The 12,507-nt window shown below is 35.1% G+C and overlaps 1 protein-coding gene across 1 annotated transcript in view; it reads left to right on the top strand.

The window, feature by feature from the left end:
* LOC148939689 (dipeptidyl peptidase 8) overlaps positions 1 to 12,507 on the top strand; it is a 95,749-nt gene that overhangs the window by 13,674 nt on the left and 69,568 nt on the right. Inside the window, exon 3 of the mRNA XM_089107190.1 lies at positions 5,449 to 5,653. Coding sequence (XP_088963316.1) covers positions 5,449 to 5,653 — 205 coding nt within the window. The remainder of the gene's footprint in view (positions 1 to 5,448; positions 5,654 to 12,507) is intronic.

The raw sequence follows: 12,507 nt of genomic DNA, 5'->3' as shown, positions 1-12,507 counted from the left end.
ATCTTTCTTTTTTTATTATTTTTCTTTAATATAATCTTTTTTAATTTTTTTTTTATATTAATTTTTTTTGTATCTTTAATTTACTCTACTATAAAAGATACTATAATGTTCTTTATTTTATAAATATTTGTCTTTATTTTTTTATTTTTTTTCTCTATAATCTGTTTTCTTATATCTTTTTTATAATCTTATCTTTCTTGTAATCTTTTTTTAACCTTTTTTGGCGCCATAGGTTTGAATATAGTGAGGAAGGATGTCAGAGACTTTTCGAAGGGTACCTCATAATTAATGTAAGCCTTACCTGGGTTGTAAACTTAAAAAACAATAAAAAAAAAAACAACCATAGGTTTTGTTCCTTTCATTTCATTTATTTTCGTTTTCCAAATACCCTTTCTCCCTGTTTTCCATTGGCTCTTTTTTTAGGGGAAAACCTTCTATGTTTAAATCTAAAGGTCAATGAAGTGTCATACAAAACTAGGCCTATACCCAAATATTTTGTGGGAGTAGAAAAGGCCTAAACGGGCTACTTACCAAAAGCCTCTTATCAAAGAAGTCAAAGAAGAGGTGTAGATGCTAACATCTCTAAGAATTCTTTTAATTGGATATTTGTACTTTTAATTTGCCTGGTGCCTCAAAAAATGTTATGAAAAAGAGTCTATTAAATTTTGGTAATAGAAACAGATTGTAGAGAAGTTGTTATGAGAAATGTAAAAATACAGCATGTTATCACCTCTAGAAGCTATTGCTTGTCTGAAATGAGTAGGTTAATAGATTGACGATAGTGATGATATGATTGAAGAGGGAAAGGGGGAAAATAAGAAGAATAAAGAATAAGGAAAATAAGAAGAGCTTAAAAAGGGAAAATAAGAAGAATAGGTGATGCTGGTTAGTGAAATATCATAAACAAAATTAAAATCTAGAAATTAAATTTAACTAAATAACAATTTAATTTTTTTAATCAAATTTAATAAATGTTATTTAATAAAAATTTGAATTAATTAGAATTAAAAATAAAATTTAAGTATTGCAGCTTAACTCAGTCAAGGCCTCGTCTTAGTTTAAACTGTCTCCCAAATAACATGCATTATTTAGGCTGTAAATAATAGTAATTACATTGTATTATAGTAATATCTACATAAGCTGTCATAATAATACTACTACTACTACTACTAACAACTCACCACAGCACCAAGCCACGTGAGGTCAATACAGTTACGCATGCTCCTCCATCCCAATCTATTCAAAGCCTCCCTTTTTACACCCTCCCACGAAGTTCCCATTTCCTTTAAATCTTTCTTTATGACATCCTCCCACCCCAGACGAGGACAACCTGCTTTCCGTTTAGCCCTAAACGATTGGCCGAAAAGGACAACCTGTCATCTTTCATCCACAGAACGTGTCCTACCATATCAGCCTTTCTATCATTGTAGCCATAGAAAGCGGATTGAACGATATCTTCCGTACAGCCTACAGTTTGAAATACGGTCAGTCAGACGGGTACCCAGATCAATCCTTAGGCAATCTCTCTGGAAAACATCTAGTAAATCTTCATCCGCTTTTCGGAGCGCCCATGCTTCAGAGCCATATTTGACCACTGTCATCACTGCACCTTCCAATATTCTAATCTTGGTTTGCAGACTTATCTTCCTACTCTTCCAAATTTTTTTTAACTGTGAAAAAACACCCTGAGCGTTGGCTATTCTACTTTTAACATCTGCACTGCTCCCTCCGTCTTAACATTAATTTTCAAACCTATTCTAGCACCTTGAACTCGCAAAACCTCTAAAAGTTCATTCATTTTGCTCACACTAATACCAATAGTAAATACATCACCCCAGCAATACCAATAATAATAATAAATAATTTGCTCACGCCCAATTAATACCAATAAAATAAATACATCAATGGGAAACGATGATCAATGACAAATATTGATCATCTGGTTCATGAAATTTGACACTCAACAAAGTTGGTTGTTGCTATTAGGAAAAATGCTGTTTCAGTGTGGAATGGTGTCCTGGATAGTCTAAGAGCGACCTTTGACATGATTTGGTTCTAAAGTCAAAGAATCTTTTTTATTTGAAAAGGTGATTGAAATTTGTGGGTTTTTGGGAAGGGGTGCTTGGAGGTGGGGGGAGGTTGGTAAGTAGTAACGAGAAACATTTTGTTTAATTTTATTTTTAAGATTAATTATTTCTTTTTTTTTTGTGAAAAGGTAATATATTAGTTTCTATATTGTTATTGATTGAATATTTTTCATGTTAAAGGAATGTTAGAAGATAGAGCCACCCACAGGACTTTTGTCTTTTATGTGGCTCTTGAATTTTTATATAATGTAGTTATTTTTTATTTGGGTTTTGTAAAGTAATGTTAAGCAATGTATCTGAATGAAGTTTCAAATAAGAGCTTTAGGACTTCCCTCACGAATTTTCTGCTAAATATTGCCTCCCAAGACAACAATAAATGCAACGAATAGATTGTAGAATAACGTTTACGTAATTTTTTAAATAAGCGAATGTTGTTAAAACCCTTACAATCATTATCAACCACATCCCATGTTTTACAAGCTTCTACACATTATAAAAAGCAAGAGAGGCTTTGAGAGTTTACTGTTATGCACAATAAATGTGCATTTATTGTGAGTACTTCCAATGGTACTCCCAACTCAGTGAGTACCTCCATGGTACTCCCTGGGGAGCTTTTCAGTACTCAGGGAGCTTTTCCTGATTTTTCTAATTTTGAGTATAACTTTTCCTGATTATAATTTATAATCATAAGCTAACAATAAAGATCATAGCTTTTCCTGATTATATTTTCCTGATTATTTCCCTGAGTATAGCTTTTCCTGATTCTGATGTTTAAACAGTACTATTAAGGTACATGTATCTGGATTTGTATATATTTTATGTATTTACACTTATTAAGGGAATAGAACTTTGTAGGCAAAAAAGTGAATTTGCTCGCTTTCTTATGTTAAAAAAAGAAGTCAGAGGTTTCTCAAAGGGTGCCACATAATTAATGTAAGCCTTACCTTGGCTATTGAATTTGTTGGTACTAGATTGTGCTGTTTGAGTGGTATGTATACAGGGATTTGTTTTGGTGTGTGGAAAAAAAAGAGGAAGAGCCAGTGTCCCAGAGAACCTATGACCACTTTAAAAAAGACTATGTAAGTTTCGTAAAATACTTTTATATTTGATAATGTAATTGTAAAATAATAATATTAATGACATATCGAATCTAATGACAATAACAATAAGACTGAACAAAGAATTGATTGAATAAAAGAAAAGATTGGCTCATTCTGGTTACCAAAATATAACAAAACGGAATAATACAACGTGACTTCATTGTTTACGTCTAGTGACAAAAACAAATGCAATAAGTAGCTAAATATTATTAAATATGTAGCTATATTTTAATTTCTTTGATCACTATGAAGTGTATTCCATAGCTTACCCCTACCTAAGGAAAACCTAGCTTTCCTCCCCTTTTTCTAGACTAAACGTATCACATCGTCTAGAGGAAAACCCAAAGGCAATACTTTTTTTCCTCATTTCCTGAGAGATTGAAACTGGTTCTTGCTAGATATTCCAGCTTTGTTGGTCTGTAAATAATTCACTAGGCGATTCATTTTGAATGTTTTTTGATGCTTTATAAAACTCTTTATTTAGTATTTTTTCACTTTTTTTGATTTTGTTTCTTCTCTGAATTTAGTTTCTTACTTCCTTTGATTTTGTTTCTTTTCTTCATTTTAGTACCTTCTTTGATTTGTGTTTCTTTTCTTGATTTAGTTCCTTATCTTTTGTATTTTTTCTTCATTTACTTTCTTACTTTCTTTGGTTTTCGTTTCTTTTCTTTATTTTTTTTAGTTTCTTTGACTTTTCTTTCTTTTAGTATTTATTTGCACTACATTCAAAGGTACATATTTAATATTTTGACCTCTTAAATTAAATAACTACCTTTAAATTTGGATGTGAGACCATTTTTGGCCCCGATGGACTCCAGTGACGATAAATGCTACGGAAGGGGAATTAATTGCTCACCATGCAGGAGGCCTTTAAGACTACAGTTACGCCCATTGGTCTCTGGCATGATGGTCTTTTGGTATTGAACCTTACTGTATTGATTTAGGATCTCTGCTCTTGTTTTGATTTGCCATCTGGCGTTTTAAGGAGCTTCTATCCTAACCTTCTGCCTTAGATATTGTTCTTAACCATGGGATAATTCTATCAGGGAGGACAAATTAAATAAAAATGTGGGCGAGGAGGAGATCTTTGAACCAATCTTAAAGGGATCCGTCTCTCCACTCCCCCTGTGTGTTTGCAGAAACCTCAATTACATGTGTACAATTGCTATGAGTATATAAATTGGGAATATCATAATATGACTATTATTCAGAATTAGATGGGGTACAATGTTTGAAAATATGTGTTTTTAGGGTCAGTAATACTTTTTATGTCTTTTCTGATATAATTTGAAATACATCCTGGGAGGGTTAAGAATTAGGGGTGCTTCCACTTTTATTCCCTTTGAGGTATTACTTTCAATCAAAAACGACATTTAGTATTGGGGGAGGGGGGCATGGGAGAATTTTCTTGAAAAGAGTGGAGTTAAAATTACGGGAAAATTGTATTCCTCAGCCGTCCCAGTGTGTTAGTGTGTCAACACTCTGGTAAGAGGTGGTATATGTATATATATATATATATATATATATATATATATATATATATATATATATATATATATATATATATATATATATATATATATATATATATATATATATATATATATATATATATATATATATATATATATATATATATATATATATATATACATATATACATATATATACATAATCAAAATTTCCAGCCCCCAAAATCCTAAGTTAATTTGGTTTTCTGGGCACTTCTTATTCAAACTAAATAAAAAAAAACAACAAGTTTTTCCTTCTGAAAGTAAGGAGCAACATTAAAACTTAAAACGAACAGAAATTGTTACGTATATGAAGGGGCTCGCCCCCTAGTTAATACCTCGCACTTTACGCTGAATCTACCCAAAAAATTGGCGTCAATTGGGGGGGGGGGTGAAAGGGGAATTTGAACACCCATAGATTAAAAAAAAACTGGGGGGTATTTTCATTGAAAAACGCCTTTTTGTGTTCTCATTCAAAAAATTATAAATTTTTCCCCCTTAGATTTTCAAAAATACCTTTGAACCTTTCCTCTAAATTTAGTGAAGTGGCACCACTGGACAAACAGAAAACAAAACATTAAGTCTTTTGAACCGTAACAACATGGTTTTGTTTTCAAAAAACAAATAAAATTAAATTACTTCGACAAATTATGAAAAGAAGGCCAAGTTATATTAAACTAATTTTATTCAATTTATTTCAAAGATGCGCAACTTTTCTATGTACACGTTGTAACTGTTTTCGTTTTTTAGTTCATCTGGAAAGCTTCAATGGAATCTTCTAATAGATTTTCACCAGCTTTCAAATTCAAAAGCTGGAAAGGAGGAACAGCTACAATGGGAAAGAAAAAGAATTCTTAATACCGGCATCATTTTCTATGATTTTAATGAACTGTCTAATCGCTTTCTTTTCCCAGCGGGAGGTACAATTTACGCGTGTGAGGATTCCGCCGAAGTAGTAAGTGCTACTCAAGAGGTTATTACCATAGGTCTAGCTACTATGTATAATTAGTAGTGTTAGTATGAAATCCCTGCTAGGGGAAAGCCGTTTATTTGTGTGTATTAATACCTCTTAGATATAAAAACAAATATAAAGGTGACCAGCTTTAATGATAGAGATTTTTTTCAGTTTCTATATTACTTTCTATATTTCTATATATTTCTATATATATTTCGTAATATATTTCTATATTACGGTTTCAGACGAGAGACACATGGTTTGGTCTCACAAAGTGTTAGAACAATCGTTATAAGTTTTATAAGAAATACAAAGCGCTTAAACATTGTATTATTGTATTTGTATTTCACAATGAATAAATTTAATCTTATTGGAATTAATCTATAACTTATGATCGGACAAATACTTAGAATGAAAAGGTTGGGAATTTCCAATGATCGAAATTAGAACAATGGAATTCATAGCGATTCCTGAAAGTCATTCCATATGGAAATCATTCCTGGAAGATGGAAATATTTCATTCACATGGAATTTTTGAACTCGTTCCTTTGATAAGTCTTTGAACAAAGATTGTAAAGATTGGTGCCTTGAAAGACTGAGGAGGTTTATTAAATGTTTTCCAGAGAAACTGTCTAGTGTCATTTTAACCTCAGTGACAATAGTTTCTTCAAAAACTGGGGTCGATCCCACTTTCTAGGACTACAATGAAAGAAAGATTTAAGATTTTTAGTGCCCTCTTTAAGTGACCAAAAAGATTGGAGGGCAACTAGGCCCTCCAATAACCTACTGGGGAAAGGTCTTTAAGTTACAAAATTTGCCCATTGTTTACGTATAATATGTGTCATTGGGAAGTATGCATACATTTTTCGGGTGGGGGGGGGGGATTTTCTGCTGGTGGGATTTTCCAGGGGGGGAATTTTACACTGGGGAATTTGCCAGAGTTCCTATACGAGATTCTTCTTATGTCTTGCTTTCTCTTTGCCGACTTTGCCGACTAAATGGAGATGTTAAAAAATGTATCCATATTTATCGGATGGGGGGAGGCAAAAACTTAATCGCCCCTATTCACGGATGAATGGTGATTGCTAAAGATTGTGCCTTTCGTCAATCTCTCTCAGTCCAAACGAAAAGCAGGTCATCCCCCCATGGAACGAAAGAGGTAATAAGAAAGAATTTTTAGGAAATTAGAATTTCGTAGTAGGGGGCAAAGACTAAGGTATTCAATATTACTAGATAGACAAAAGATAAGGTCTGTTCATGAAGAATTAAATAAACATACACCAGAAACATACAAAACATTCATAAAGAAACTTGCAAACATACAAAAAAAACATGCAAACTATAAGTACAATTAAAAACCTACATAAAAAAACATAGCCATTAAACATACAATTAATGTTTGGCTCTAATCCCTAGAAAAGCTCCATGGCCTGTAAAGGAGGGGAAAGACACACATGCCGTTTAAACAGTAACTCAGAAAAAAAATGAACATTCTTTTGTAATTTAGAAGTTTATGAAATGAGTGTACAAATTTATAGGCAAAAATATGTTAACGGTTTTTATTAAAGAGGGTAAACAAGTGACAGATAGGATTACGTTAGACCTAACGGATTCAATAAACAAAATGTTAATGATTTACGTTCCAAAGATGATTTTTTTTTTTTTTTTTTTTGACATAAAAGACAAGTTAGGCTCTGGGGGGTAATAATGAAGCTGTGAAAATGAATAATACGTAGCCTACTCGAAAGAATATAAAGTGAGTCTAGATCAAGTAATGAGGTAGCTCCCGAATGATTAGTTTCTTGAATGAGGTTTCAAGCTTTACTATAAGCCTTAGAAATGTGCTTTTAAGAGTCTTTTTATGTATTTAAGAGCTTTTAATAGTTTTCTGTGTATTTTTCTATGTCTTTCTATGTATTCCTCCACCTCGCGTTTAGAGGCCTAAAAGCCTTTTGGGGATTACTACCATATATTCATTGAATTGCCATATGGATTGACATCTGTCATAATTTCTGTTCGTTTTATATTGATATGGTCTTTTCAAGAAAAAAGAAAATGATACTTTAAATATTATCGTTTTATTAAGACTTTATAGTTTTGCCTGCTATTTGCATGCTGGAGAAAACTTTTCAGCAATTTTTAACAACATACACCCTTTTAAAAATCTGGACACAAATAGTAGTGTTTAATTTAGTTTCATACCTCCTCTATTTGACCTGAAATAGAAAACTTGATACCATTCGCTAAAAAATCTGTTTACTTTCTATGATAGCTTGGACACACTTAGGCTATTTTGATTTGGTTAAATTTTAAGAGCAGAAGTAGCCCCGAAAGTTTGAACATAATACCCTCTTCGTTCTTGGAATACTGCTGAGATGCCTTATTGGGAATTAGCATTAAAATGGTGCATTTTGGTTTAATCTTAAGGCAATATTTAGTTTTTAAACATAATGAGAAATTGGGGGGGGCGTGGGAGGGGGATTAGTTACCTTCCAATCACTTTTGACTATTAAAAAGGGCACTATCCCTTTAGATTTCCAATTGAATGACCCCTTTTTGAAGTTTCTGCAACAACTCCTTCGATACGAAGTGCCCTGGTCTAAACAAACCAAAAAAAAAAAAAAATATATGTATTGTACCCAAATTGATCTTTACTAAGAAATGTCAAGCCTTTCAATCACTTTTGACAATTATAAAGGGCAATAGCCCTTTCAGTTTCCAATCGAATGAGGCTTTTTTGAGTTTCTACGCCAACACTTTCTATAAACACCCTTATATGTCCCTAGGACATAAATTACAACCCTTGCCCTGAGGGCTCTGAGGGGTATGTCATCCTCAAAGACCTAAATTACAGAACTTTCAACGACGTTAAACAAATGACTGTCTCAAAATTTTTATTGGAAGTGTTTGGGGAAATGGTGGGAGTGAGCGGGTCGGTAGTTGCTCTCCAATCACTTTCAACTATTAAAAAAGGCACTAGCCCTTTCAATTGCCAGTCGAATCAGCCCTTTTGAAGTTTCTACGACGACGCTTTCAATAAAAACCTTATATGCCCCCAGGGCATAACTTACAACCCTTGCCCTGAAGGCTGCGAGGGTTGTCATCCTCTAAGACCTAATTTCCAGAACTTTCAACTACGTTGAACAAAATAGCTATCTAAAAATTCCGATTGGATGTGTTTGGGGAAATGTTGGGCTTGATAGGAGGGTTAGTTGCCCTCCAATCACTTCCGACTATTAAAGAGGGCATTAGCACTTTCAATTTCCATGTAAATGAGCCCTTTTTGTAGTGTACGATAACGCTTTCTATGAAAAACCTTATATGCCCCAAGGGCATAACTTACAACCCTTGCCCGGAGGGCTGTAAGGGGATTGTCATCCTCAAAGACATAATTTCCGGACCCTTCAACTACGTTGAACAAAATGGCAATCTCATAATTTTGATTGGATGTTTCTGGGGAAATGGTGGGCGTGAGAGGGGGGTTACTTGCCCTCCAATCACTTTCGACTATTAAAAGGGCCACTAGCCCTTTCAATTTCCAATCAAAGGATTCCTTTTTAAAATTTCTGCGACAACGATTTCTATAAAAAAAACTTATATGCCCCAGGGCACAACATAAAATCCTTTTCCTGAGAACTGTGGATGGAGTTCCATCCTCAAAATCATAATTTCTAGACTTTTTAACTAAGCCGAACAAAAATGACCATCTCAAAATTTTGATTGGATGTGTTTGGGGAATCCTCAAAGACCTAATTTCTAAAACTTTTGACTACGTTGAACAAAATGGCTATCTAAACATTGGGATTGGATGGGTTTGGGGAAAAGGTTGGTGTGAGGGGGGGGGGTTAGTTGACTATTAAAAAGGGCACTAGCCCTTGGAATTTCGAATCGAATGAGCCCTTTTTCAATATGCCCCAGGGTATAACTTACAACTCTCACCCTGAGGGGTGAGACCTGAGGGGTATAACTTACAACTTTCAACTACTTTGAACAAAATGGCTATCTAAAAATGTTGTTTGGATGTGTTTGGTTAAATAGTGGGCGTGGAAGGAGTGTTGGTTACCTTTAAATCACTTTCGACTATTAAAAAGGGCACTAGCCATTTCAATTTCCAATCAAATGAGCCCTTTTTAGGTTTCTACGAGAACGCTTTCTATAAAAACCTTATATTCCCTCAGGGCATAACTTATAACCCTTGCCCTGAGCACTGTGGGGGTGGGGTTGTCATCGTCAAAGACCTGATTTCCAGAACTTTCAACTATGTTGAACAAAATGGCTATCTCAAAATTTTGATTGAATGTGTTTGGGGAGGTGGGCGTGAGAGGGGGGTTAGTTGCCCTCCAATCACTTGAATTTCCAATCGACTGAGCCCTTTTTGAAGTTTCTACGACAAAGCTTTCTATAAAGACCTTATATGCCCCCAGGGCATAACTCGCAACCCTTGCCCTGCGGGCTGCGGTGGAGTGTCCTCCTCAAAAACATAATTTCTATCTGGAAATCAACTACGCTACGGAAATCAGCTAAGTTTCTATGACAACTCCTTCGATAAGAAGTGCCCTGGTCTAAAAAAAAAATAATAATAATAATACATTATGCCCACATCGTTCTTTACTTAGGCAGCGCTATTGCGCTGCCTATGATTTCTGATTGTTTTTCAAATAATGCCAGTAAACCTGGCTCACCCTCCATGAAATATACCCCCCCCCCTCATAGAAAACTCCTCCGTGGAAATTTCACCCAACGTAAAGTGCACCCCCCCCCTCCCCCGTCGAATTCTCTCCAGACAGTTCCATCCTCGCTGGAAATCCCCTTCCTCGTAAAATTGCTTGCGGACGACTCAGCCTGAAATTTTCTCCGTAGAATTCTTTGATTTGAATTGGATACTAATCTCTAATCGGTTTCTTGATCAGTCCAGAAATGCCCCCTTCCATGGGAATTATTTCTCGGAAATCAAAACATGCGGAAAATAGCACCCGTATCATCTCCACATATAAAATCTGGCAAAGAGGTATGTAAGACAATTAAAAAGAATTTCGTATAGTAATTCTGTCAAATCCCCTCATTGTAACATTTCCCCTGAAAAATTCCCCCCCTGGAAATTTCCCTCTCCAATGAAGATTCTCCCAATAGGAATCCACCCAAGCCCCCTCCCCTGAAAAATATCTATACTTCCCAATAAGAAATACTATACATAAACAATGGGCAAATCTCATAACTTACAGGCCTCTCCCCACGGACCGTGGGGGGTCATTTTACACCTAAAGACATAGTTATTTGATCTTTTAACTATACTGAACAAAATGGCTATCCCAAAATTTTGATGAGATGACTTTGGGGAGAAAATGGGCGTGGGAGGAGGCCCAGTTGCCCCCCATTCTTTTTGGTTACTTAAAAAGGGCCCTAGAACTTTTCATTTCCGTTCGAATGCACCCTCTCCCGATCTTCTAGGATCACTATTTCAGTACGATCACCCAATTCAAGATTCCTTGAATTTTAAGGGGTGTTTCCTCCCTATTTCTAAAATCAGGCAAACTTTCTCAGGCTCATAACTTTTGATGGGTAACACTAAACTTGATAAGTCTTATATATTTGGAATCAGCACAATAAGCTGATTCTTTTGATGTATCTACTGATATTAAAAATCCGTTTTTTAGAGTTTCGGTTACTATTGAGCCGAGTCGCTCCTTACTTACTGTTCATTACCGCGAACTGTTTGATTAGGTCAAAAAAGAGAGGACGTTCTAAATTGACCGAGGAAAGCATTCTGAAGCTATCTTAAAATAATTAAAGTACTAAGTCTAATGTATGTATTCTTTTCAATCCGATCAACGTGTTCCTGGTAATGCACTGTCACCATGGGGATAGGGAAGGGGGGCAGGGGAGGTCAGCTGCCCCCCCCCCTAGAACTTCAAATTTACGCTAGATATTAGCGAGAACTTTTTGTCTGTTGGAATTTTTTGTTGGATGTTACCTGGTAGATGATTAAAAGAGCTGGAAATAAACAGAAATTTCCAAATATCATTTGCGATATCAACATTTATGTTTTGATCTTCAATATTGATTTTCGGTCCGATATATAGATAGGAGATTGGCCCACGATCGGCTGATTTTGACTTGTTTAATTCTCCATGAATTGATTCAAGCGACAAGACGTTGCTGAGCATGTCAAAGCAAAAGTAACTCATTCAATACCATCCTTGAAGAAGACAATTAGAAATACTCCGCTCATCATCGATCTGGGATCATCTACGGGATCATCGATCCGGAATAGAAATACTCCGGATCATCTACGTCAGAATCGTCACTCTAACTGTAACTCTTGTTGCGAGAGACACGCCTTTTGCTTTTTAGTCTTTTCATTATTCTGACTTTCTTCCGTTCCAGGACTTGGGCTTTTTGGCAGATACAGCTTTTATCCTAGCAGTAATACATTTTTTCATGGGGGTGTCAGTGAGCACTTCTGACTTTTTCATATTTTTTTCATGTCGATTTTTCGTGTTGAGCCTTTTGGAAAGGGGTTTGCATGGACGATATCTTTAACGAATCATCTGTTGACTTTTGCTTCTCATTTAGAGACAGAACCTGTGCTGCTTCTGTTTCAGGGTTTATGTTAAGGTTTATGTCTAAATGTCGCACAGGACTTGCGCTGAGCATATAAACTTCTCTGATAAGTGCTTCACTAGATGTGGTAGGCATTCTGTCTGAGACATATGACAAAAAGAACTGATAATCCTTGAAAACATCTCTGTTTGTGAGGTAGACACCACTTGCTTTGAATCCACTGATTATATTCTCAGGAGTGAAAGCCTTTAGATATGCTTTCCCAAGTAGCTCAGCAATGTTATACACTGATA

This window comes from Artemia sp. Qi Xiang Cuo, chromosome 21 (genome assembly GCF_049724085.1).
Source record: "Artemia sp. Qi Xiang Cuo chromosome 21, ASM4972408v1, whole genome shotgun sequence".
In the NCBI taxonomy this organism is placed as follows: Eukaryota; Metazoa; Arthropoda; class Branchiopoda; order Anostraca; family Artemiidae; genus Artemia; species Artemia sp. Qi Xiang Cuo.
The sequence above is the reverse complement of the archived record's forward strand: the minus strand, read 5'-3'. Positions and strand labels throughout refer to the sequence as shown.